At 39.1% G+C, this 27,752-nt stretch overlaps 2 protein-coding genes across 5 annotated transcripts; one reads left to right on the top strand and one right to left on the bottom strand.

Annotated features, from left to right (window-relative positions):
• Positions 1–362: 362 nt before the first annotated feature.
• Positions 363–12,921, bottom strand: Cnx99A (Calnexin 99A). 4 transcript variants are annotated; one of them, XM_073086022.1, is made up of 13 exons: positions 12,708–12,921; positions 12,349–12,453; positions 11,219–11,383; positions 10,644–10,793; positions 8,616–8,824; positions 7,350–7,557; positions 6,612–6,732; positions 5,805–5,947; positions 5,572–5,688; positions 5,038–5,178; positions 4,618–4,743; positions 2,184–2,396; positions 363–1,767 (listed from the first exon to the last, which is right to left on the bottom strand). In XM_073086022.1, exons 2-13 carry the CDS (start codon positions 12,451–12,453, stop codon positions 1,696–1,698), a joined length of 1,770 nt encoding a protein of 589 aa, XP_072942123.1. In that variant the 5' UTR covers positions 12,708–12,921; the 3' UTR covers positions 363–1,695. The 4 variants fall into 4 exon arrangements, with proteins under 4 accessions (XP_072942123.1, XP_072942125.1, XP_072942124.1 ...); XM_073086024.1 differs by having other exon boundaries at positions 2,184–2,393; XM_073086023.1 differs by lacking the exon at positions 4,618–4,743 and adding an exon at positions 3,588–3,710 and having other exon boundaries at positions 12,708–12,920.
• Positions 12,922–13,288: 367 nt separating this feature from the next.
• Positions 13,289–25,231, top strand: LOC140751514 (N-acetylgalactosaminyltransferase 6). Its single transcript, XM_073085406.1, has 13 exons — positions 13,289–13,485; positions 14,023–14,224; positions 14,588–14,639; positions 15,206–15,517; positions 16,659–16,847; positions 17,797–17,974; positions 18,798–18,915; positions 19,440–19,550; positions 19,973–20,131; positions 20,208–20,270; positions 20,358–20,494; positions 22,417–22,528; positions 23,221–25,231. Exons 2-13 carry the CDS (start codon positions 14,030–14,032, stop codon positions 23,410–23,412), a joined length of 1,818 nt encoding a protein of 605 aa, XP_072941507.1. The 5' UTR covers positions 13,289–13,485; positions 14,023–14,029; the 3' UTR covers positions 23,413–25,231.
• Positions 25,232–27,752: the final 2,521 nt, after the last annotated feature.

The raw sequence follows: 27,752 nt of genomic DNA, 5'->3' as shown, positions 1-27,752 counted from the left end.
TATTATAGCAATATATTATCAAATATGTAATCCACACCGATGTATCTATAAATCAATATGTTTTACTAAAATAAAATATAGGAGAAAGAAATATCTTACAACTGTTGGACGTCGAATAATACAAATAATAAGACTTAAAAATATAAAAAAAAAACTAATATATCTGCAACATTTGTTCATGAAAATAAAAAAAAAAAACAGATATCTTTGGTAAGCAAACAAAAGTGCATAGATATCAAAGATATTAAATATGTTTAGACTGGACTGAATCGTATTTCCCGCCATTTATATTATCTGTGACGCCACACGAGGCTCTTCACTACAGATATAGTTAAATTAGAGTCAAGTACAGCAGGCGACCCGGCGACATGATATCTAGACATATTTTATATCTTAGATCGGAGTGTGCGAACAGCACACGTTCATGTCAATGTTGTATAATTCGTATGAGACGCATCAGAAATACATAATCTATATTCAATAGTTTCACTGTGTACAATAATTATTCCAAACATTACAGAGTAGTCCGTGTAAATATGCGAAATATGTGACTATCAGAGAAAAGGATGTTATAAAGAAACTATGAAGATATACTGCAACTCAATTTAAACAAATACAATATAGGTTATCGCAATAAGGTGAGTGAAAAAATGAGAAAGTAGCTTTATAATGTTGAAGACTACATCTTCTCTTGCATCTCATACAAAATAAAAAAGGAAAAATAGAAAGATAAAGTGTCTAGTAAAAAACGAAGAAACATAACTACAAGAAATGCAAAGTACGTGAGACTATTCTATTTTCCGTCGAGATCCACGGTTTCTGGAATACAATGTGTTACGGGAGCTTTTATCTTTTACAAACTTTACATGAAGTCCTATCCGTCTAATAAAATTGTACTCATTAGACCGTAATAATAGAATCCGTCACTCGAATAATGTATTTCGTATTAATATGTCTTGCCCTTTTTTTTGGGAAAACTAAAGTCCTGACCCCAGAAGATATGGGCTAGAAAATCGCCTGTCATTATTTTACGAGAGTGCTAATACGATTAGTTACATGTGATTTTTTTTCGTGTAAAATATCAAACGGCAAAGGTACTAAAATAGTCCACCTATTCTAAGTACTTCAGTTACTCTCATAAAATTGAAATGTTATATGAAATACCAAATCTGTACTAACTTGCAAGAAATCTACTTAGAATTGGCATGATGACAAATTTTGAAAACCTCTTCTATAATGTACGTACGTGACTACTGATTCCAAAAATCGTATTATTTCTGCAATAAATTCAGTATTAACGAAAATAATAGCATATTTTTATATTTATTTTGAATTAAGCGCGAAAACGCTCGCGAGTGTCATGGCGTCCGTTGATGTCACATTAGAACATCCCATACAAAAATGACATACCCAAAAATGACGTCATTCGCGCCCCGATTAGCGTTGCAGACAAGATTGCCGACTGCAGTATTTTATACTTTCAATTTATTGAAAATATAATAAATCTTAAAGTTTTTTTTGTCTACACTGGGTCATTTTTGAGAGTCCTTTCAATATATTGTTTTTACTCAAATCATTTACTCTTTGATTTTTTAATACTGTCATCATGCCTATTGAAGGTTGCGAAATGTGAAATAAGGTCAAAAATGATTATGAAATAGCTCCCGCTTTCGCTTCCGCGTCGTCTCGCCGCCGCTACTCCTTGCGCACGCGGCGCCTTCGCTGTGCGTCGCCCGCGCCCGCCTCCGCCACCAGAGGACTTGTGTTCTGAGGGACAAAGTTATATAAATATTATTACTTGAGTTACGTGTAAGGAACAGCCCTACACTGTGCTGACGCTGCACCGCGCCTTCGCGGAACGGCCAACGCTGACGAGGCGCGTCGCTCGTGCAGGTGGCCGTGCGCCATGGGAACAGTGCACCTCCATGGCGGAAAGTGACTGTACCTATCATATTTTGTTACAAGTTTGTGAAAAAATTAAATAAAATTATTAATACGTTCACGTAAAGAGACATTTCGATTCTTTTCTGGACGCCCACCTCCCATAACTCTTGCTTTAACATCTTGAATACTAAAATAATATACATAACTTTGGCCAACCTTATAAGTAAAAATCGTGTAGAGTTAAAAAAATTGTGTAGAGTTTTTCATACTGTCTCACTTTAGGATGTTTAAACAAGTACCTCAGTGGAATCGGGTTGTGTTTCCAGCTCGGGTTCCTGTTCGGAGTCGTGTTCGGGCTCCGCCTCTGAGTCGTGCGCGGGCGCGGGGTCCTCCAGCCGCGCCTTACCCCGCCGCGGTGAGTCTTCGCCCTCGCCCTCGCCCTCACCCTCCGAAACGTGCGGGTCATCCTCCGTCACCTCGTCAGTCTTCTTCGTCATTGCATCTGAGTCCTGCTGTATATTTTAAATTTATTTATTAACTAGTCCACGCCAAACTGCTAGTCCGCTCTGAAGTTGCTGCGAGCAGGTGCTAACAATTTGCTATCGCGACGCGATTCATTTCTATATTCAAAGCGAACTAGCAGTTTTACGCGAACTATAATTCATGTACAGTTTTAATGAATGTAGTTTCATACTCTACAGTAGCGGCTGTATTGTAATTATTTAGCCAATCTAATTTTTACTATATTTATACTCGCCTAGAAATGGTTTTGTTATTGATAGCGTTTACATACATCAATTTATATTTACCTGTTGCCATAGAGTGTCCAAAGTTAAAGGTTAACATTTTATTTTTTGGATGTAAAGGAGGGGGGCGGTAGGTAATGTGAAGTTAAATTCAATTTTGTGGGGCTACAACTCTTGTCTTTCGGCCGCCAACTTGAAAAAGGGTTTTTCGAGTTTGAAACTTTTTGTTATAACCAAAAATTATAACGAAAATAGATAAAAACTTTACAGGGTTCAATCACTACTGCAATCTGTAACCTATATATATTGGGGACGTCTAACCCCCCTGGCGTACACATATATATTGCGGCAGTGTCAACATGAGAGCGGTGGGCAGGAAATTCGGGTCTCGAGGATACCCTCTTTGTGGTTCGGTACTTGTCGCGTCGTTACCTAGCGGACGGTCGGCCCCTGATGGTGGGAGGTATAATTTGTTACCTAGCTATAAGGTCATCCTATCCCGCAGTGTGACTTCGCCGCGTGGCGCAAGGTTTTCGGGCCTCGAGGAATCCCTCCTTACCTGGGCAATCTCCTCAGTGGGTACACTGCCTATCGGTGTCGTTGGCTGCCGTGAGGCAGCGATGCAGCTTTCGGTCCTCTAAGTGACCTGTGCTAGGCTGCGTGTACAGATTTTCAGTTCTCCAGGTGGTCGGAGGACAACTGTCCCTCGAGTTCACGAGGGAGCGGGCGACCTTGGAGGGGCGCGAAGCCTCTCCAGATGGGCACGTGGCCCATCGTCAGCGCGTGCGGACATACGATGGCCAACGCGGCCACAAACCTGTCCAAGGTCGGAACCTCGAGGTCGCGCTCCGACACGTCGTTCCTTACATAGCGGCCCGCCCCCACGATCGTCCTTAGGGCCTGCCTCCAATCTGCGACCGCGGCACCTCCGCGCGGTGTCGGTGGCGCACGCGTTACCTGCGAGGGCCCGCAGCAGAGGTAGGCGAGCGCGCCGAGCAGCACGAAGGCGGCGAGCGCGAGCGCGGCGCTCAGCGCGGGGTGCGCGCCCGCCAGCCGCAGCGCGCGCTCCACCGCAGACTCCTGCCGACACACGGTAACTAGCCGACTAGCACTACTAACAGAGTTGCTTATACAGAAATATACGACTGGGTAAGCTCGACGTTATAATAGTATAAGGTTATAAATGTTGTAATAGTTCCTATAATCGGTACATTTCGCGGCAAATAAAGGTCATCCAAACCAAAAATGTCATTATGAAAACAACGGCTTTAAAAAGAAGGTCGCCCAGACCAGAAATAATTAACAAAAACGTATCCATTTTTGTAATTGTTTTTTTTTTGTTATTAACTACATATATTAAAAGTTGTTATTTCTATTATTAGCAACACTGGCTACAAAACACTACTTAAAACATCACACCGAAATATAGCTTACACAAACTTATACCAAATTCGTAGATCCCAGTGTAGTGGTTTTTACGTCAGTTTTTTTTTTTTATAATATATGAGTAGCAGACGAGCATGCAGTTCACCTGATGTTAAGTGGCTCCTGCCGCCCATGAACATCTGTAATCAACCCCAGATAGGATTAGATATTCCTAACTGAGGTCGGCCACAGATGCGCCGCTACCCCTGAGGACTTAGCTGGAACGACTCGGAAAAGTCTGTCTCCCTTACCACACCCTTCAAACCGGAATACAGCAGCGCCTAACACTGCTGTTATTAGGTAGAAATAAGTGTGGCGGTGGTGCCGCCGGAGTCGAACCACAAAGGGTTCTACCACCTTCAAACGATTCTAGCAGATCCACACTAAAAAGGCTTCGTCAACAAATTAACCAAACAGATTCGTAACGCAAGACATGTTTCTTGTCGTTAAATAAATTCCATTGGTCGACAAATTTCTCCAAGGCAACAAACTCAGGTTGAGTCAATCAGATAACTGTTACGAATCTATTCGGTCAGTAGGCGACGTGTAACGGAGCATGGACCTCTCGCGAGCGCTTGACGAGGTAGGCGATGTAGATGGAGACTGGAATGGCGCAGTAGATAGCGTAGGCGGCCCAGTAGCCCGGCCGGTAGTTGGTAGCTCGCAACACGCGGCCCCACAGCGAGTACTGCCGGAACACGCTCATACCAACATACACACCACAGATTATATATTAAGACCAGATCTACCAAAGTGGACGTTACCGTCATTTTTATTTAAGTAGTAAGAAACTATACAGTGTCTATATTATGTCATGTTAAGCGGTTACTTTTTATCATAAATTGGAGAAACATTAATTACCTCCTTCATTAAGTAACGTGCCCCAAAATGATATAATGGCGACATACCAACACTATCGTTTACTGACATCAAGTGGTCACTGCCACTGTGGCTGTTGTATGAAGAGTTCTATCTTTCTTACCGAGTCACTCGAAATTTTAGCCTTTTTGAGCGCGAAGGTCTGTCGGGCCCATTCCTCAGCCACCGCTTCGTCGTCCGTGATGATCAGGTTGTCGAACAGCAGCATAGGGGACATCGACCATAACTCGAAACCGACCGCGTGCTAGGGGGAAAGACAAAATAATGTTGAACGAGCGATTAGTTTATCAAGTTTTCAACCTCTATATGTATTTTTTTATTTTTTCGGAGTAAAGCGTCTATTCTGATTATTGCCTGTTTTGACTTTAAAGTCCAATCAAAACAGATGATATAAGACCAGTTCAAAAACGCATATCATTAAGTAAATTAAACATTGTGTTGTTTCTTTTTTATAATCAAAACTTATTTATAATAATGACAACAACAAACACAAGTTATATGTACGTGTACAATTTGTTAACCCAATAAAGTTTATTCCATATTTCAACATTGTGATCTTGTAAAGGATGTGCTTCGAATATTTTTTTACTGTATAGATTGAACACAGGTGGGCCATTAGTTCGGTTGCGGTACTCACGACGGGCGTCATGCGGAAGGGCGCGTCGTCGCGGAAGTAGTGCGGGTTGGGCACGCGGCGCGGCGCCCACTTGCCGCGGTAGTTGGGGTTGGCCACCAGCGGCGCGCGCCACGGGCCCTGCGGGAACGACGACACATAGATATGATTTTTAAAGGTGAATAAAAATTTTCACAAGCGAGTATTTTTTGGTGTAAGAAATATCTTACACTTAACTAGTGATATAATAGGAGCACCTTGTAGTTGGGGTTGGGGATGAGTGGTGGTTTCCAGGCGCCGCAGCCGGGCGCGGCGCTGCAGGCGGGGTTGTCCATCAGCGGCGCCTCCCACTCGCCGTCCATTTCCTCATCCCAATCCTCAGGCTTCGTGCTCTCCGGGTCTACCAGAGGGTATGAAGGTGGTTAGTGTTCTAAAGAGTATTAGAACTATTGGTAGCGATTACGTAACATCAGACGCAAATAATGATGTGCCGAGTCGGCCATTTTTGGTACTCGAGTACGTTAGTACTCATATAAAAAAGAATCGAGTCAGTACTCAAGTCCAAAGTATTCACAAAGTACTCGAGTTCTTTGTAACACACAGTCCAATAGCATGGAAAAGCAAAAAAAAAATAGGCCACTCACTGAACAAAATTTAACAAGTTGTTACTTGTACAAGTAGCAGTTGTGGTGTACGAGTACCGTCAGTATTTGAGTATCACAGGTACCACTATTAGTACTCGAGTATTGACTCAAGTTGACCTGACTCGGCACATCACTAGATGCAATGCCTGTTTCTATACTTTTCACAATTAAATACATAAAAACACGTTTTCACACACCACTATAACGATTTTTTTTTAAATATTTGAGCCAAACGATACACGAGTCAAACTCTAGAATAATGATAATTTTGTATAAAAATTACATGCCCTTAGGATATACAAAGAGGAACCACTATCATTGTAAACACCATCATTTTATGTATCTGTTTTTTGAGCAATAATTAGTGATCACTGATTAACGTTACAATGAAAAGCTATAATTTATGACGACGTCGCATACCTGGGATCATTTCAGGTTCGTTGTCGAGCCAGCCTTCAGGTTTAACTGCATTGGGGTCCACGATCTGTGCGGGCGCTTCCTCATCCCAATCGTCGGGTTTCGTAGCCGTAGGATCTACGATCTGAAATATGCAATCGGTTGTTTAAAGTTTCGAAAACAGTACAATTACTAAAAAGTCAGGTAATCAGATCAATCAAAATATATATTTTTTACAATAGAGTAGAAGTAACAAACAAGCATGCCCCTAAATATCATAGTTGATAATTATTCCATATATACGTTTTTGCTCTTGACAGCTTAGTTTGAGTTTAGGCTGGCTTTAGGAAGAACCTCTATTCCACATGGATCCAAACCTCTTAAAGTGGCCGTGACCACTGACCATCAACTGGTCTGCATGTTTGTTTGGCATTTCATCATTATCAACCCATTACTGCTCACTGCTGGGCACGGGTCTCCTCTCAGAATGAGAAGGATTAGGCCATAGTCCACCGCGCTGGCCAAGTGTGAATTGACAGACTTCACATACCTTTTTTATATAAATCTCTCAGCAGGTTTCCCCACGATATTTTTCTTCACCGTTATGTTATATATGATAATTAATTTCTAATATGCACATAATTTTGAAAAATCACAGGTACATGAGATTCGAACCTCGAACCCCTCGATCGCGAGGCCGAGTTTCTTAACCACTAGGGTATCACTGCTCATTGCAACATCATTAAAATGTTGACAAATCACCTTCTCTCTCTCGTCCCAGTCGGCGGGCTTGACGTCGTTAGGGTCGTCGATCTCCTCGGGCGGGTTGACGGGCGGCGTGACGTCGAGCAGCAGCGAGCCCGAGTTCGCCTCCGCGCCGTCCACGCGCACCGAGAACGTATTGTCCGGCCGCACGACCAACGTGTAGAGGTGTGGCTCCTTGTCCTTGTATATGTCCTCCAACCTTTGTCTGCAGAACGTGAAAATTAATTTATTTTTGTACACATTTAAAAATAGATTAATTCTTACTACTCCTAGAGACTAGTGGTTTGTCACGGAGACGGACAGCCGTGCGTCTAGCCAGCTTTCGTGTTTAATATGCATCCGCTTGTCTTGTACGCACTTAACCACGGCACGTACGCACGGCAATGAAACACATTGTATTTTTGTTAGATTAGATTAGGTACTAACATAGGAAATAACTGTATTACTAACAAATATGAGTCATCAGTCGCTCGAAATAAAAATTTATTATTATTATATTATTAACCGCCTCAAAACAAAGAAGAGTTCAACTATTTGTGATTAAAAAAGAGTGAATAATTAAAGACTTAAGCAAACTATAGTCTGATTCATAATTAGGTGACCAAAATGTAAACACAGAAATGTCATTGTCAAAAGTACAATTACAGGTATTGTAAACCTTAACAAATTAACAAGAAACTACAACTTTAACAAAATCAACAAAAACAAAATCTTTAACAGCTACATACAATTTAACAAACGTGCTATGAAAACGAGAAAACATTCGAGTTCGATCACGATCACGAAATTTAATATAATCAGTTTTGAAACTTAAAAATAAAGACAAAAAAATGTTTTGGATCGTGTTACCATTATCACATTTGAATTTTCTACCATAAAACATATTTTTTATTATTATTACTGTGTGGAACGAAATTAAGGTAATATAATTATTAGAAAATGTGAATTGATTTTAATTTATTTAGATTATTATTTTATTATCGTTGCATTACATTAATATCGTCAAAAATACGAATCTACTATTTGAAACGTTTTTTCTTGATTGGTATATAAACTGAGGATATGTAGTAACATATAAACATACGTACATGTATAATATGTATATAGGAGTAACAGAAAACTCTTACATTCACAATTCCTTTACTGTTCGCTCTAGCAAAAATATTTATCAAAATTAAAACAGTTAAACACTTTTTTAAAGCCCCAAATACCAAGTCCTAAAATTATCTTGCACCTGTAAGAATACTACCATCTGATACTTACGTAGGTTTTTTGCTGTGTTTCTCTTCGAAGCTGCCATTCTTTGGGTTCTGGTGCCTGAAGATGAAGTGCAGTTTGTTGTCATTGCCGCACTTGTCCGGCCCGAACATGATCGTGTACGGCGTTTGGTCGTGGAACTTGCGCAGATCCGCTTTCGTGTTAGTGCCTTTAGATAGCAACTTTAAATACGCACCGCCACAGTTTTGACCCTCCTGAAAAAAAAATCGCAATATTACAAGTCTATATTACAATTAAATCATAACTGGTGGACGCACAGCCGTGCGTAAGAAATTATCATTATAGAAATATTTTTTTCTCACAAATTTCTATGAGTGCAGAACCATCATTCACAATACCCATGCTAACTCGTAAAATATCCATCTGAAACGTTTCTTTGGCCTAAGTTGAAATTCAGGTTGTCCATCATTGTCAAAGGTGTGTGAAATAAACAAATTCTCATTGGCCAGTGCGGTGAATTCTGACTAAAAATCTTTCTTCCATATTGAGGAGACTCGTACTCAGCAGGGGACAGTAATGGGTTGACGGTGGAGAAGGATGTTGTATCCTTTACATTTTGAAATTTCGATTATCAAGGCTTTACGTGTTTACTTAGCAATTTTCGCTAATCATCAAGCAATGCAGTTCGTTGACGCATAGCTATTTATAGGGCGAAGCAATAAAGAGCTTCCGAGAACGATATCCTGGTACCTTGCCAACATCTGTTTACGCGTATGACGTTTTTAGAAACATTTCTTTGTGATATTTTCATATGGTTCGTTTACCTTACACAACGCACTTTGACTTATGATTAGTTGATGATTTGCGTGTGCTGTGGCCACCCTTTTTTAACCGACTTCATGTACGAAACAGAAGGATTAATACCCCGCCAAGCAAATATTTAAATTATAAACAGACTTCTGTTCGGAAATTAGGTGTTTTTTGTGTTGTATTTGGCAAAAGCAGTACAAATGAAAGGCTCTGAATGTAATGTATAAAGCGTTATTTCTTATGTAAGAGCACCAACTAACTGAAACGGTTTTTCAGAGCACTGTCGAGTTCGTAATATGAGATCATCATCAAGGGCATATTATATAATGCTCAGTTTTATTTAAATAGTATCTTAATTAACATGAACATTTTTTGAGTATTTACATTCTAGATTTAAACATAGTAAATTTTTTGTCACCTAGACATTTGAATATAAAATTGGTAAGTTGCTATATAAGCATTAGGGTTTCCTCCGAGGCTCGAAAAGTATACATCTATTTAGATTAGACACGAGACATTGCACCTAACGTAATATTCCCTTGTTCTTTCATATTTCTTGAAAGTATCGACGACATCTAGTACAGTTCGTGTAGTGTGTCAGACGCGTAGTCGTGAGCCGATAAGCCAATTAGCGACGGCAGGCATTATGTGAGTGTCGCTACTATACCTACATTAATTACTAAAATATCTCGACAAAAAGTTTTGAAACGGATTTTTTTAAAATTCATTATTTAAACAAGTCTTATACTTGTTTAAATAATGAATTTAAAAAATTTCCGAAATCAAAATCCGTATTTCCGAATCCAAAACCATTAAGAACAATATAGACATCAATATTATACTTAATGATTTTTGATCCTACTTGCTGCATATTATTTTTACAACGGAATCCTACACATGTTCACGATACAAAATACTTAGCTAGCAAACAAAAAAAGGCAATCAGTTGTTGAACAAAAAGAAGGTACTGAACTTGTTTTGTCTTTCTTAGCCTATAAATATGCATACATATAATATGGATATAATACCAATAAACATATGATATTATATGTTCATGATATAACATTATTAATGTGTACTATTTTTTCTAAAAATAGGATGCTGTTATTTAAAATGTATAATTATGTTATTGCTTATAAGCATGCATCACATGCAAATCATCATGACACAATTTGAGAGTAGAAACTCTAAAGTGACTTATGCTTCATTCAAAATCATACCATATTCAAAATCAAATTTCATTTATTCAAAACTGATTCATACCTGCATGGTGACTTCATACTGAACCACCAATGGCTTGTCTTTGAACTCGAAGGGCCTGTCCAACAAAGTGGATATAGCTGCATGTTTTGCTTCTGTTGTCAATACTAGACCCAAGTCATTTTTAAGTATCCTCCGCAGCGGTGATTGGATCTGTTGAAAAAAATTTGTTAGTATTGGTTGTCCAATTATGATACAGACAGATGATATTTATATTAATGACTTACACCAACAATGCTACTGATCATTAATAGGTGATGATTGTTTTAAATAATTGTGACCACTCCAGTGACATTGTAAGAGTTTGTACTAACATGAAATGGAAAAAATGTTCCTCTTATTTGAATATTACCTTGCCTAGGATAAAAGCGGGATCTGAACTTATTAATCTCCCCTTGTATACTGTGCTAATAGATGGTTTCTTTTTATATAGACTTGGAGAATACCAAGAAAATAATACAGCTACTTAATTTAAATGAATACAGCAGTCAAAGTATCAAATTGTACCCTTATTTGTAATTTTGAGCTATATTCAATAAATACAAGTCAGGTAAAATATAATAGTGCATGGTACTCACCTCCCATTTACCATCATATTTGGCAATGTTTTCATCAACACCTTGTTTCTTAGCCTCTGACTTCACCCACCTCTTTTTGAAAGCTGCTTCATCATCAAAATGCTCTGTCAAATAAACACTGTTAGGGTTGATTTGTGGGGTCTTGTACTCGTCATCTTCTTCAACCTGATGAAAGATAAGACTTGTATTAGTGCAGACATAGAAGTTGACAACATAAACGTAATGTAATTAATATTAATTGTGCAAGAAAACAATTTTAAATATACAAAGATATATTGTAATTTACTTGTGAATAATTAAGCCCTTCGAATAAAGCAAAATATCATGATAATTTTAATAAAGTTTATGGTTTCTTGGGGTGACTATTTTTACCCGACTGCCAAGGAAGGGTTATGTTTTTTACTTTTATATAGGTTGATGTACATATAGTATAGGTACATATAGCAATATTTATTGATGCTTCCTTGATAAAATACATAATTAGCAGTTGGCAATATTTATTGTATTACATTTATCAGTGTGTAATCTTATTGTAAACCTCTGTTATCTGATTGTTATCAAAGAAATGGGAAATTCAGTTGTAGTTATCATAATGGCCTAGATAACTGAGATATTTGTCTATTGTATGTCTGCCATCATGGAATATTTAAACAAAATTTTAAGAAGCTTTTGTACAACATTGTTTCTACTTTTCAGTTTTATCCAAAAACTATAAATAATTTTTAAAATATAATTTGCCCTTCATTCCTCCATTTAATAATGAATGTTTTATCCTCATTGATTCAATATTATTCCTATTTAAATTAAAAATAACTTATTAATGCATATTTCCGCATATTCTATGTATAAAATTAAATGCTGTAATTAAAATTGCATACACAAAACTAATTAGGTCTTTAATTAGGTACGTTCAATGTCATCAATAATTAAATTAAGTGTGTGAATCAAGTTAAATTTCGTTGATTTTCGTAAATAAATGTCGCACTAGTATAATGTTAGGACTTATGTATATTGAAATCAATAATGAATAGCATATTTATCTGTAACGCATCTGAATTTTAAATCAGGTCTCAGTAAATAAAGAATACAAATTAGAAAAAATAGGTCAAATAGGTTTATTCACAACTAACCTCTACGGTAACTCCGTCGTCAGATACGGACTCTTCGGCGCGGATGCTAGATACCGCAACAAGCAGCAGGGCACTTAAACATAATCTTTTTGAAAAACGAGCCATCTGAAAAACAAATAACACTTTATTTCACTCACTCTCCAAATTGTGTTTACGGACCGCGCACGGTCTGCCACGGATGCCAATGTTCACTAATTGAATTGTAAAAACTAAACTACCGATCGAGCCATCGGTCGAAAATGAACACTGGGTGCCGGATAACGGATATCCTCAATAAAAACATACATACTGGACCGGGCTTTTTCATCAAATCACCATCGTTTATGTATTAAAATTAATGCTACTTCATTTGTTCTAACCTCGCTCTTTTCTTTTCAGTAATAGTTGTCAACAATACATAGATTAGTTTTCTGTTTTAGTACACTTGGGAAGGCTGAATTGTATAGTTCTGTTATATGCGATATACGCACATTAAATAGCCAAATCGAGTTGAATTATTTTTTATGCACAACAAGAGCGTCAAGCAAGGTGCAAGAGCAACTCTATTGACTATTCCCTATATTTGATCGAGTGCGAGGCCTGCTGAATTGTCTGTGATTCGACGGTTTCGATTGGCTATTATTATTTGAACAGCCAATCACAAAGAAACAGTTGTCGGCGAATGTCAGGATACTGAAATGACACTATTAAGTTGCGTTCATAGTTAACAAGAGCTTATTTATTTAATGCTTTTATGTCTTTATTAAATAAATATAAATACATATATGAATAGATGAACATTTAGCGTCAAAGCAGAAACCGTTTAATTTTCTAATTATATAATATAATAATACTATATCAGTAGCATTAAGATAATCTGCGTTATGATAATGAAATCAATGTTTGGCTATGACATATGTATGACATTGACAATAATAGTTAATGACAATATTGACAATTGGTTGTCAAAATGCAGAGTTCCAAAGCGCAGAGCGATTGTGTTATCATGTTTTGATGTGTTTTATAAAATAAAATAGCAGTTCTCCTTGAATATCCGCGATGTAACATAATGACTTTAGTGTTCATATATGAATCGTTATAGAAAGCAGTGAATCGAAGTGCGGTATTTAGTATTTACTTAGTTATAAAAAGTACAAGGTAAGGAGTTGTTTATCTGCATTAAATAATGTAAATATAAGTTAACTATTGCCAGGAATACAGTAATAATCATTTGTTATCCAATTACTAATGTATTATACCGGCAACTTTTGGATTTGATTTTTAATTCGTATTTTTGATTCGTACTTTTGATTCGTATTTTTAATTTATTATGATCACGGTTCAAAGGACTAAATTATTGGGATAATAAAGTAAAACTATTTACAGGCAATAAACGGTTAGTCTGTATAATATTAAATATTAATAACAATTGTATTACAACTAAAATACACTATGTCCTTTAAGATATATTGGTTTTTTTTTGTATTTATATTTAAACCTGCAAGTGAATAGGACAGAGCGCTGTGTATAGTCCTGAGTAGCAATTTAGTTTAAGTTTAGCATTTTTTTTAAGCATTTTCAAATTATCTCTGAACAAAGTCTAGTAAGGCAGGGCCACTTCCTATGTTTGATGGCTTGGTCTGGCAGGAAATAACCTTTGTCAAAATCTATGCAACATATGTAATAACTTTTCAGTCTCCCCATGATTATTAGAAGATACTTCCATCGGCTGCTTAGGCTCCGTAACCTCATAGTGGTGACATTGTTCATCATACTACTGTATATGATCAAGTCACTCGGTGAAGTGACCACCCCTGAGAGTATTATAGCTGTGAAGGATGCCTTACATCGCCAGCTTGATAATGGGAATATTTACTTTGTGCCTACGAGTCTTAAAGTAAGTTGTATAATTAGTATTTGTTATCCTGGCTCTAGGAACATCTCTGTCACAACTACATTTTATACATACACATTATGGACCGCAATCCCTTAAAGTCAACCAGACTTTAACCACATGAAAATTTGCTGTCATGTTATAAAAATATATTTCTGATGAGATACCCAGAAGATAGCTGTGTTGTGTTAATCACTGCACTATCAATGAAATAGACTGGTTTTTTTCATCATACTGAATAAAAACATGAACTTTAAGTAACATATACAATAAACATTTATACATGTACATTACGCTAAAATGTAACATATTTATTAAATATTTCAATAAGTGATAGACCATTTAAAAATTATGTTTTCTTTACAGAAAATAGATTGGCACAATTATCAACAAATACAGGAGGAAATGAAACGTGTTGGTGAGTGAAGATAACATTATCAACACAATTTTTGTAACATTAGATAATTAACTGAATAGTTCGGTGGAATTATCTTATGTTCATTGATTAGGTGAATATATATTAATGAAAATAAATAGAATTGTTAATTCATAATTTAGATATATGTCTACAGCTGAAGTTTGAATTGAGAATGTGGATGTCAAATGTAATCAATACTAATTTGCTATTTAGTTGGTAGCATAGGTAAGAACTTATGCTACCAACTAAATAGCAAATTAGTATCTACATAAGAATGAATTAAATGAATGAATCCATTCTTATGTGGATGTTAAGTCTTTAAGTAATTTGGCTTCCTTTTTCATTATAAATTAGTTTACTACCTATATGTTATATGAGGAGAATGTGTAATTTGATATAAAAGCCATATTATTTTGGAATATTAATATTATGGTCTAATCATGTTGGTGGGCAACAGGATTACAATATAAAAAATGTAGTGATAACAAACAAATTTGTAGCAATTTAAATCAGAACTCAATAGCCATTCAGCTGGTAGTTTCCTTCAATTGTAACCATTTTTATAGGTATTGGTGAACATGGGGAACCTGCACATTTATCAAGTGCGGAGAAAGACCTGGAAGAGAAGTTGTATGCTGTTAATGGCTTTAATGGAGCGCTTAGTGACAAGATAGCACTTAACCGGTCTCTACCGGATATCCGCCACAAGGCCTGCAAGGACCGACTCTATATAGAGTCTCTCCCAACTGTCAGTGTAGTGGTACCATTCCACAATGAGCACTGGAGTACTTTACTCAGGACAGCTTACAGTGTCCTGAATAGATCACCAGAGTTCCTGATTAAGGAGATATTCTTGGTTGATGATGCAAGTACTAAAGGTAGGATACTTATGATTTAAAATGCACTTTGCTTAGTGGGCTAGTGTGCGTTTCAGCTGCCTCCACATAGAATTTGCTCCTGCCTTCAATTCAATCTCGATGAGAAGTTGGTGTTAGGCCAGTGGGTTTATTGTAATAACTATTTCTGAAGTGTTATTCTTTTATTTTTGTTTCAATTAGGAGTTCATGTTTTAATTTATATTTAGGATTAGATAGGAATTGATAGGATTATTTTATTGATTATCGGTTTCATTGATATAATTGATAAACAATATTCGTTATTAGATTATCAGTTAATGTTGATATTGAATGTCACTTTAAGCATTGATTAAAAATGTAATTTTTGATACATATTTTTGGATTGGGATTTATTCAGTGGTATATAATTTCTTATAACACATTGGAAATAAATAAAATACAATTTCAATTTTAGTGACTACATGTTTTTTTTTATTATTGGGTGGGTGTTTCATTTAATGCGATAAATATTTTTCAATTCTATGTAGTCATGTGTATTTAGTATCATAGCGATGTTAAAGTAAATGAAGCATGAAATTAACGTCAACTGGTTTTGAACATAGTTTGGATGTTTTATAGATATTTGATATTTTATATTTGGATATATTTACATTTGCAACTGATATGTATTTATAAAGATAACTAGTTGAATATGCATTGAATAGTATTCACGTTTAATTGTGTCTACATATAATTTTGTTTAATGATATCTATAGGCTCCAGGGTTAATCCACAAAGACGACTGTTCTCTTTTCCTATTTAAAGAAATGTGTTATCAGAATTTGTGGTATTGCCACTTGCATATAACCATTTATAATATACTGTACATGTACATGTAACTGTTTAAGTTAATTCAATAATATAGGGTAATAGTAAAATGAGACTTTTTACTAGCGATGTACATATATACGGTATTTATTTGTCGATCTGCCTCGAACGGTCATGATGACTGTCTAAGGCGTAAAGGGTTCTGGGTTCGATCCCCGACCAGACAGATACTTGAATGATGAATTTTGATGCACCAACGACGCAGGGCATCCTAGTGTGGGGATAGCAGTGTAGAAAGCGTTGTTTTTTTTTTACTAGAGAAGCTTATATAAGTACAATAGGCGGTGTCCCGCAGAGTTCCTGAAGGCGAAGCTGGACGAGTACGTGTCGTCTCGGCTGCCCAAGGTGCGCGTGGTGCGTCTGGCGGCGCGCGCGGGGCTCATCGCCGCGCGGCTCGCCGGCGCTCGGCTCGCTACGGCCGACGTGCTCGTCTTCCTAGACTCGCACACAGAGGCTAATGTTAATTGGTTGCCGCCGTTGCTTGGTGAGTGGCATCGACGCTTCAGCTGCTATTTTATAAGTCAGTCTTATTGGCATTGAGAGTCACCTAACTGGACTCCGCTGCTAGGCATCTATTGTCTACTGCAGGGGTCGAACCTTCCTCCGTGAGTGTATCTTACTAGATTACTCTTCACCTGGATATACAGGTTGAATTTTTCAAATAGGCCTTCAGGGGCAAATCCAAAATTATAAGCGATATTAGCGAAAAATGCTGAAGCAGTTACGAGGCCGATTTTGATAAAAACCAAACCTGCATCATTAGTTTTTTAAAACAGCTTTTTCCCTAGCCGGAAATCGAACTAGTTCACTTTGAAAAAAAATACACCCTCTATATTATTCCACTATCTGATAATGTTGCTTATAAGGATCAAATTCTGGGAAGTAATGATAAATGACAAACTAATGAAAAAACCTCAATTTTAAGTAAATACATACTTTTTTCATATTAATTTGGCAGTTAAATTCCCGCCATACATTCGTTTAAACATTTCGCGTATTAACAATTTTTTTGGCCTAATTTTTCTAAATAATTCGAAAGCGGCCGTTTTGTTCTCCACGAATTTATATTTTTATGGACGACTTAGTTAAGGTTATTTTTAGGACATTATAATAGATTTTCAACATTCTATGCGCGGAGTTTCCTTTAATACAGATTTAAAGTTGACAACAATTCGCGAGAATAACTTTTTCGAGGCAAATCCGAGTAATTACTAAACAAAGAGAATTCGTAACCAACAAAACGAATTCGTATACAACAAAAAATATAAATTTACTACTTAATCAGTTACTTATTTTTATTAGAAAATATCGCGAGAACGCGAGAAAATCCCGATTCGTATAGGCTTCACATTCTCGTTTCTCGTGCTTTTCTCACGTTCTCGCGAGAATGTGGAGCGGGCTTTAGATTAACGGGCGGCGGCGTTGCATTGCAGAGCCGATAGCGCTGGACGGGCGCACGGTGGTGTGTCCGTACATCGACGTGGTGGCGCACGACACGCTGCAGTACCGCGCGCAGGACGAGGGCGCGCGCGGCGCCTTCGACTGGGAGCTCTACTACAAGCGCCTGCCGCTGCTGCCCCGCGACGAGCGCAGCATGCCCGAGCCCTTCCAGTGAGACCACGACCGATACACTTGTATAGGTACAGGGCGCGCCAAACTTCTAGTCCGACGTTATAACGAGTCGCGTCGCAACAGCAGATTGTAGATATTAGCGGGACGAAGACAGCGCGGGAGTCCCCCGGCACCCGTCCGCTGCCCGCTCTCGCCCACGGGTACGTAGCTTAATATATTATATAGCTTATATAGCGTTAGTGTGCCCTTACTGTTGCTACGGAGTATATGCTTGTTGTTGTGTTTGACCGCATTGGCTCTCTGACTACACTTGCGCGCAACGACTTCAAAGCGGACTAGAAGTTTGGCGTGGAGTATACAAATAAAACAGTTTCCATGCTTGTATCTGTAAACATCGAAAATAGTCGATGGGATAGAATGTGTTATTAAATTTTAAAACAACAGAATTTATCCTTATTAAAATACTCATTCTTTTATTTACAATATGTAAGTGGTCAACGAGCATGCTGTCCTCATAGTAGTACCTAAATGACATCGTAGATGTGGCAAGTACCGCCCGTGGATAACCTCAGAAAAAAATGGACTTACCTGAGGTCAGTCACAAGCGTTGCTACTCTTGTGGATAAAGTTGCAACGCCTCAAATATGTATATCTCCTTACCACACTCTTCTAACCGGAATACAGTAGTGCTTAACACTGTTATGGATACTGCTATTAAAACTCTTAACATAACTATTTATTCGATTTGTTAAATATTTTACTTACCCACCTGTACAAGTTTCAGCATATGTTTATTATAATGGATTTTACTATACATATGATGTACTTCTAATCTGTTGACAAACCTGTGCTTATATTCCAGGAGTCCCGTAATGGCAGGTGGTTTGTTTGCGATATCCCGTTCGTTTTTCTGGGAGCTCGGCGGGTACGACCCCGGCCTGGATATATGGGGCGGGGAACAATATGAATTGAGTTTCAAGGTATTTATTAACATAGGCAAAATTTTAACAGTACTTTGATTTATATGCAGAAATCTTGTACAATCCTATCTTAGTAATTACAAATAAAAGACTTGTTTGATAGGCCAGTTATAAATTATATGAAAACACATCCACGGCACAACATTCCAACGTATTCAAAGTTACATGATCGTGTAGATTGAATCGAAAGATGCGTTGTTATCCCCGAGGACGAACATAGTAATCTTAGACAAGTATGTCTCTGAGCGCTTAACACTATTGTTATTAGACAGGTATAATGTGTGGCGAGGGTCCTCCCAATGCACTGTACAATTACGGTAACTTTTTTTGTTGATCATTTCTTGTACAAAAAAGTTCCAAACGCGTGTCAGAAGCGGATTGACAGTCGCGCACGTCCGCGCCCGGGTCCCCCCGAGATAACGTGTCGGTGAGCGGTGTCTATGTGTGCGTTGCTCGAGGCCGCTTTGTATGAAGATTGCCTTCTGTTAGTTTTTATTTAGTGGTTGTACTGCAATATGTGTCAGGTGTGGCAGTGCGGCGGGCGGCTGCTGGACGCGCCGTGCTCGCGCGTGGGCCACATCTACCGCAAGTTCGCGCCCTTCCCCAACCCCGGACACGGGGACTTCGTGGGACGGGTGCGTAGCTTACAAGATAGACACATTTTCTTTAAAAATGGAAGGACTAAGCCAATCATCGATGCACTGTTTCTTCTCAGGTCTAAGATGGTCGCCTCGTATATAAGTCAGTTGGCTTGCATACCTTGCTATAGTGCTTTCTATTTAAGTCCTTACTATTTAAGTCTAATATTCGAAATGAATAATTACTTGTAATTCTTAATAGATTCATAAGGTAAGTAGTGCTGTTGCGGCAACTTCCAAATATATGATACTAAAATGTAAATTACAAGAGCAACTACTCTTAATACATACGTTAGAAGAATGAAGATTTTAGTCAACTAGAAAGTAATGAAATCCGAAGAGCCATCGTCTGTTTTTATATGTTTTATGTGTAAATCTTTATGGCTCGAGACTATAATTGAACCTATACGTATTTCCAGAACTACAGGCGTGTAGCGGAGGTGTGGATGGACGAGTACGCGCAGTACCTGTATAAGCGGCGGCCGCACTACCTCAACATCGACACGGGCGATATCTCCGAGCAAAGGGCACTGCGGAAGAGACTTAAGTGCAAGTCCTTCCGCTGGTTTATGACGCAGGTGGGTTTTATTGTGAAATTGAAGAAGAAAATTAGGGTGATTATATTATATGTTAAAATAAAATCGATTGTTTCAGATAGCATTCGATTTAGTGCACAAATATCCACCAGTGGAGCCGCCCCCCTTCGCTGAGGGCAAGGTGAGTTGTACCATTGGTATAAAATAAAGTCGATGTTGTCAGTCGTGTCGGCCCCGACTCAACCTGGAATGTTGTAAATATTCGCAGATCCGGCCGCGCACGCACCCGCAGCTGTGTGTGGACGCGCGGCGCGGCGCGCAGCACGAGCCGCTGCGGCTGGCCGCATGCAGCGCCGCGCCCGCCGCCGAGCAGCTGTTCCTGCTCAGCTGGCACAAGGACGTCAGGTGCGGGCTTGTAGTGTTGTACCGCAGCACGAGCCGCTGCGGCTGGCCGCATGCAGCGCCGCGCCCGCCGCCGAGCAGCTGTTCCTGCTCAGCTGGCACAAGGACGTCAGGTGCGGGCTTGTAGTGTTGTACCGCAGCACGAGCCGCTGCGGCTGACCGCATGCAGCGCCGCGCCCGCCGCCGAGCAGCTGTTCCTGCTCAGCTGGCACAAGGACGTCAGGTGCGGGCTTGTAGTGTTGTACCGCAGCACGAGCCGCTGCGGCTGGCCGCATGCAGCGCCGCGCCCGCCGCCGAGCAGCTGTTCCTGCTCAGCTGGCACAAGGACGTCAGGTGCGGGCTTGTAGTGTTGTACCGCAGCACGAGCCGCTGCGGCTGACCGCATGCAGCGCCGCGCCCGCCGCCGAGCAGCTGTTCCTGCTCAGCTGGCACAAGGACGTCAGGTGCGGGCTTGTAGTGTTGTACCGCAGCACGAGCCGCTGCGGCTGGCCGCATGCAGCGCCGCGCCCGCCGCCGAGCAGCTGTTCCTGCTCAGCTGGCACAAGGACGTCAGGTGCGGGCTTGTAGTGTTGTACCGCAGCACGAGCCGCTGCGGCTGACCGCATGCAGCGCCGCGCCCGCCGCCGAGCAGCTGTTCCTGCTCAGCTGGCACAAGGACGTCAGGTGCGGGCTTGTAGTGTTGTACCGCAGCACGAGCCGCTGCGGCTGACCGCATGCAGCGCCGCGCCCGCCGCCGAGCAGCTGTTCCTGCTCAGCTGGCACAAGGACGTCAGGTGCGGGCTTGTAGTGTTGTACCGCAGCACGAGCCGCTGCGGCTGGCCGCATGCAGCGCCGCGCCCGCCGCCGAGCAGCTGTTCCTGCTCAGCTGGCACAAGGACGTCAGGTGCGGGCTTGTAGTGTTGTACCGCAGCACGAGCCGCTGCGGCTGACCGCATGCAGCGCCGCGCCCGCCGCCGAGCAGCTGTTCCTGCTCAGCTGGCACAAGGACGTCAGGTGCGGGCTTGTAGTGTTGTACCGCAGCACGAGCCGCTGCGGCTGACCGCATGCAGCGCCGCGCCCGCCGCCGAGCAGCTGTTCCTGCTCAGCTGGCACAAGGACGTCAGGTGCGGGCTTGTAGTGTTGTACCGCAGCACGAGCCGCTGCGGCTGGCCGCATGCAGCGCCGCGCCCGCCGCCGAGCAGCTGTTCCTGCTCAGCTGGCACAAGGACGTCAGGTGCGGGCTTGTAGTGTTGTACCGCAGCACGAGCCGCTGCGGCTGACCGCATGCAGCGCCGCGCCCGCCGCCGAGCAGCTGTTCCTGCTCAGCTGGCACAAGGACGTCAGGTGCGGGCTTGTAGTGTTGTACCGCAGCACGAGCCGCTGCGGCTGGCCGCATGCAGCGCCGCGCCCGCCGCCGAGCAGCTGTTCCTGCTCAGCTGGCACAAGGACGTCAGGTGCGGGCTTGTAGTGTTGTACCGCAGCACGAGCCGCTGCGGCTGGCCGCATGCAGCGCCGCGCCCGCCGCCGAGCAGCTGTTCCTGCTCAGCTGGCACAAGGACGTCAGGTGCGGGCTTGTAGTGTTGTACTACACTACTGGTGACTACTGCCGGCCATGCAAATCTGTCATCAACCCTCAATAAGAGTCCCAACCCGATGTCGGTCACAGATGCGTTGCTACCCAAGTTGGAACGTCTTGAATGAGTTTGTCTCTCTCTTTATTACTAGGCAGAATAGTTCTGACGGTGGTGCTTTCGTAGTCAAATTACAAAGGGTTCTACCACACTTGCATGCGCATATACTCGTGCACAGGTGGCCGATAGCCGAGTGGTTGAAACTCTAGCTTCTCAATTGGTTTGTAAAATTATCAATTTAATTCAAATTTATGTGTTTTAAGAAAACATGCTTGAGTTCTTCAAAAAGAAACAAAAATTGTTCTCGTTTTTCAGGTGTAAAACTAGGAACATGTGTTGGGACCTGCCAGATTCTACACCGAAAAGTCCAATTTTGTTGTACGGCTGCCACCTCGGCGGCGGGAACCAGTTGTGGAGGTACCGCCCGGTGAGTTGATTGATGGATTACAATATTTAAGCCTAGAAATTATTATAACATAATAACCCGAATATTTATAATATAAAGTATAGCCTACAACACTCCTACAATTTAGAAGAGTCCAACGACCTCTCCTATGTTAAAATCCATGCCATTTGGGCTGCAGGGCATGCCAAAGAATAAGACATGCAAGTACATACATACCTACATACATACGCTTGAAAAACAATACCCCCCGCAGTTGAATTAAAAATACGGTCAGAATCTTTAAGATCTTTTATTGTTTTTAATAAGATTGACAAGCATGTAGGCCACTTGATGGTAAGTGCCACCCGTGGACCTGTAACCAAATTCATATAAAATAGAGATTTTATGTGATTAACAGGTGCATTAACACTCCTGAACATTAGGATGCCTCATATGTAAATCAATTGACATCAACACTCTCCCGTCGAAAGGCAAGAGTTTCACACTGTCGCGTAATTAAAATTGTTAAATGTGATACGTACATTTCATTCTATCATACCGTTAATTAATAACACGCAGCGTGCCATGAATTGTACTTAATTTTATATGTATAGAATTGCAGGAGGACCTCGGACCCCTCGATCGAGCTTTCATTGGGTGAATAATAGTTGAAAAAGAGAGAGAGTCTATTACTTGTTTTATAATAAGTTGTGCATTTTGTTGACCGTTTCCAGGACACGCAAGAGCTGAGCCCCGGCGACGGCAACAACTGCCTGGAGTGGGAGAAGCGCACGCGCTCGCTGCACGTGAACCGCTGCGACCAGTCCGACGCCCAGCGCTGGACCATCGACACCGTGCACCACGATATGCTGGACAAGTGGGGCTCCTTGAGCATGAGAGTTACCGGACCTGTTGAGGACTACTGAGTATGCGGTGTAAGAGGCACATGAACGTATCGCTTCTTTACAAGAATAACGGCACAAGTAAAAAAGGTAATTTACTAGGGGAGCCACTTTAAAATTAAACAATGCGCATGTGCCCCAGTCGCTTTACATCCGAGCAGTAGGGGGCACGTATTTCGTACAACAATAGTAAAATAATTTAAGGAAACGCTTGTGTGGACAATATAACTTAGTAAACGGAACTTGACTTATATTTGACCATTCCATTATATCGATATACTATAATATTAGAATATATAGATTAAATTGTATCTTTAACAGGAAAATTAATTTTGAGTTGTGCCATTATTCTTGCAAAACAGCGGTATCTACATTTTGTCAATTTTATATGAGAGCAAAAGTAGTGTGAAAATTCACCACTTCAAACTTTCCAGATCATTTATAGAGATAATTTACAGTAGTTGAAATAAAAATATATATCAATATATTGTCCTTCTATTAGAATTTTGAAAAATATTTTCTTTTTATATAAATGCTTACAAAGACATAATATAGGTATATATTTTTATTTATTCGGTATTTTATTCATTAAATACAGCGTTGCGTCGTTTATAAAGGACTATATTGGGAACCGTTTTGTGAAAAAAAATAACATTTTTTTTATTTTTTCTACATACGTTCATCTGACTCTTACTCCACGATATACGGCAAGAATGACAGTTGATTACCGTGATTCGGTTTAGTTCAATCTACGTACGATATCGTATCTATAATTATTATGCATTTCCTGACTAATGTTTCGTTAAAAATATGTGCTATTCAATTATTAGTTGATAGTAACATATTCAATAATTAATATAAGGTACTTTTTGTATTTATAAATATTCGCTATTTTAAAGATGAAGCTATGACTACGTCGTCAGACAGCCTACATAGCCCTGGTTAGTTAAGGCGATCCAACATCTCCAAATAAAGTAGCTAGTCGCAGCTAGTTTTTATAGTTATTTAAATTCGTTGGCACTGATAATCAGGAATTGCCGTAGAGGACGGGGCATTTATCTATTGTATATGCTATTACGTTCGTTATTTATTATGCAAGTTAAAAATATTATAAAGTAGAGAAAATGGGTTCAGCCATTTGTACCAAAGTCAAAATGGTACTTTACATCACAAATGATTTGTCTAAAGAAGAAGCAATATTAGGAATTGTTAAATTTACATGCATATAAATATAGATAGATTTACATTCAAATTACGTTTTTGCATAAATTGCATTATTTTATATGAAATGTGTAAATATTCAAATTTCCAAAATTATAATAATGCTCTGAATATAGTTACCGTAATTTTAGTGGTGGAATCTACTTTTCGGTAGATAAATATTATTAGAGCAGTTTAAACTAAAGCCATTTATAAACTATACGACTTTTTTATCTCTAAATATAAATAATTTATAATGATATATTGTACTTTAATGTATACATACTTATATTCTATACTTGTATATCGAGATAAAACAATACTAAATGTTAATGTAATTATACAAAGCCATGACGTAGCTAAAAATCGGCCTCAACAGTAATTTATATAGTTAATTCTATCTTCGCAACAATCTGCTACAAATATGTATGATGGTATATATTTTAAACCTTGCAGTAGTTTAAATCTTAACTTGGTAATTTATATTAATAAGACACCAGTAACTACTTATGTACTAACACTAATGTATGTATGTATGTTTCTTATGTATTAATGTAAATAATAGGTGTTTCTTTTGAGATTGCAAAAATGCGTGTAGTTATGTATGCACGAATGAAGTTATACTTCTTTGGCGTAATTAATATAAAAAGTTATGTATGCACGAATGAAGTTATACTTCTTTGGCGTAATTAATATAAAATAAGTAGAGTTAAAGCATTATCTGTAAAATATTTAAATGTAGGACTTTAAAAATACGTCTTATTATCGAAGGCTTGATATTTGTAGAGAAAGAGAGTAGCGCTAAAAGAAGTGTAACGCCAATATTTTGTAAATGTTCTTAGGATAATTGTATATACTTATGTGTGTATAGAAAAAAAATATAAGTACGAAAACATGAATGAATATTGTTGCTTTATAATGTTATATATATTCGCGATTTAGCATTTTAGCATTATTAAGAACTACTGCGTCCTAGTTTGAACGGTGTTTTATGGGAGAGACTTTTATACCATGTTCCAACTCGTCCGATATTTTATAATAATCATTTATTTTTATCACAATTAATTAAATTTACAAAATATAATCTATCTAATAATAATATTTTATTCATAATATTTAAATTTTAACGGTAGTTTAAGTTTTTTGTTAACACAAAAACTTTGTTTGACGTTTTGGCGTAGAATATCTCTATGTCTCAACGTTCTGCCAACCATCAATCTCATAGCATCCGTGGCAAGACGGGTGACTTCTTCGTAGCTACCCCCCAGAGCCGTGACCAACGCGTTATCCGCACACATGGCGCGGCGGCTTCCGGGGGACATCGTAACGCCGTTTGTCCACCGCCAGCGTTATCGAGCCGATACTGATAAATATTTAGCGTACATACATTTACTAAAGCCGCTTTTCCACCGCACGTCCGTCCACATCATGATCCCTGCCGCCGATATTTCGAGTAGATCGGCGTGATCGCTAGATCGGCACCGAGTTTTTGACAGGCCAATGTGCCGGCAATATAAAACACGTTGGAACTTGTCCGTACACTACCGACACACGCGTGACAGCTGAAACGAAATAAACCGATATCGGTCGCGGTGGACAAACTATAGACGTAACGTCATATTAAAATCGGCTCGAAATAATGTCGTTTTCGGTATCGGCTCGGTGACGCTGGCGGTGGACAAACGACCTAATGCTGCGTCCCGTCATGTTCGATGTTCGTAGACGTACGAAACGGATATCAGCCGACACGGGTCACAGCTTCTCTAATGGATGCTAAAAAGACAGTTATGTCAAGTTCTTAAGCCCAATTAAGGACGAATTGTAAATACGTGTGTTTTTATTTTTATAAGTAGGAAAACTGTTTCTTCGTAACGTGCCTTGTATACCAATTTTAATGTTTTAAAATCTTGATATATTTTTCTATGTTCATTCTATTTGAAATTACTTTTAGTCAATGTATATTTCAAAATATATTAATATTACGCTGACGATGTTTGATTCATTAGTTTAGGTATCAGACGAAAGATTCATTACGTACATAAGATGAAGCATAGTAATTTTATAAAGGAAATACAAAATTATGTCACAGAGCTATTTTGTAGATCGTGTGATTGAATAAGATTTAATTTGATGTATGCTTTGATAATATTGTGTTGTCTATGTAATATATTTTTGTGTATATAATAAAGATAACGATTAGGCAGAAAAGCTACTTGATGGAAAGTAGTCACCGTCGCAACACCGCGTGGATATTGCAATACTAGAGAGAGATATAATTCAACTCTATCGGCCTCAAAAATATGTCCTGGTTGTTGCTATACTGTGTACTTGTACATATAATAATATAAAAAAAAATCATGTGTATACTTATGTACGCGCTTAAGTAGTTATACTTCTTTGAATTTAAAAAAAAAAACAAATAAAAACAATAAATACACATCGACAGTTGATCTCAAACGTAGAAACGTACTTAGAAACTTTTAAATGTAAAAAATACTTGCTCTGACAACAATAAAATTCTAACGCTTCAACTTGTAATTATAACGCCTTCAATTGACTCGGCATTATTTTTATGCTAGTTTACAAACCACAATGTTTATTTACATGTTCATTTCGTTAGTTGTTATCACAGATGTAATTTTTTATAATATAATGTTGGATATATCGGATAAATCTTTTTTTATGCGGTGCATCATGGTCGTAATTTTTGGTCTACTTCATAGAGTATTATTATATACATGTGTCTACTTCATTTGCAAAATTTATATTATTCTAACAGCGACATCTATTATCACCATCTGAAGCAACACGATAAATAGATAGATAGATATTCTTTATTGCACACTTCAACAGTACATAACAATGATATACAATTATATAGTTAATCGTATGCAATAGGCGGCCTTATCGCTAAGCAGCGATCTCTTCCAGACAACCTATGCATGGAAAAGTAAGGAAGATAGTGAGGAAAGTGGGAAGTGTGTATGAATTTGGAGAAGAAATATGAAAGGTAACATAGTTAATATAGTACACAATGATAAACAACAAGAAAGAAAAAAAAACACATAGAAACAAGCACAGACGAATATGATGATGATGAATTCAAAAGTACTTTAGTTCTTCAATAGATGGCAGTATGCTTTGTTCCATATTCGCGTATGTTG

Source organism: Epargyreus clarus, unplaced genomic scaffold, assembly GCF_041222505.1.
Source record: "Epargyreus clarus isolate Ecla_fem2 unplaced genomic scaffold, WU_Ecla_fem_2.2 ptg000023l, whole genome shotgun sequence".
Lineage (NCBI taxonomy): Eukaryota > Metazoa > Arthropoda > Insecta > Lepidoptera > Hesperiidae > Epargyreus > Epargyreus clarus.
This window is presented reverse-complemented; position numbering and strand designations above follow the sequence as displayed.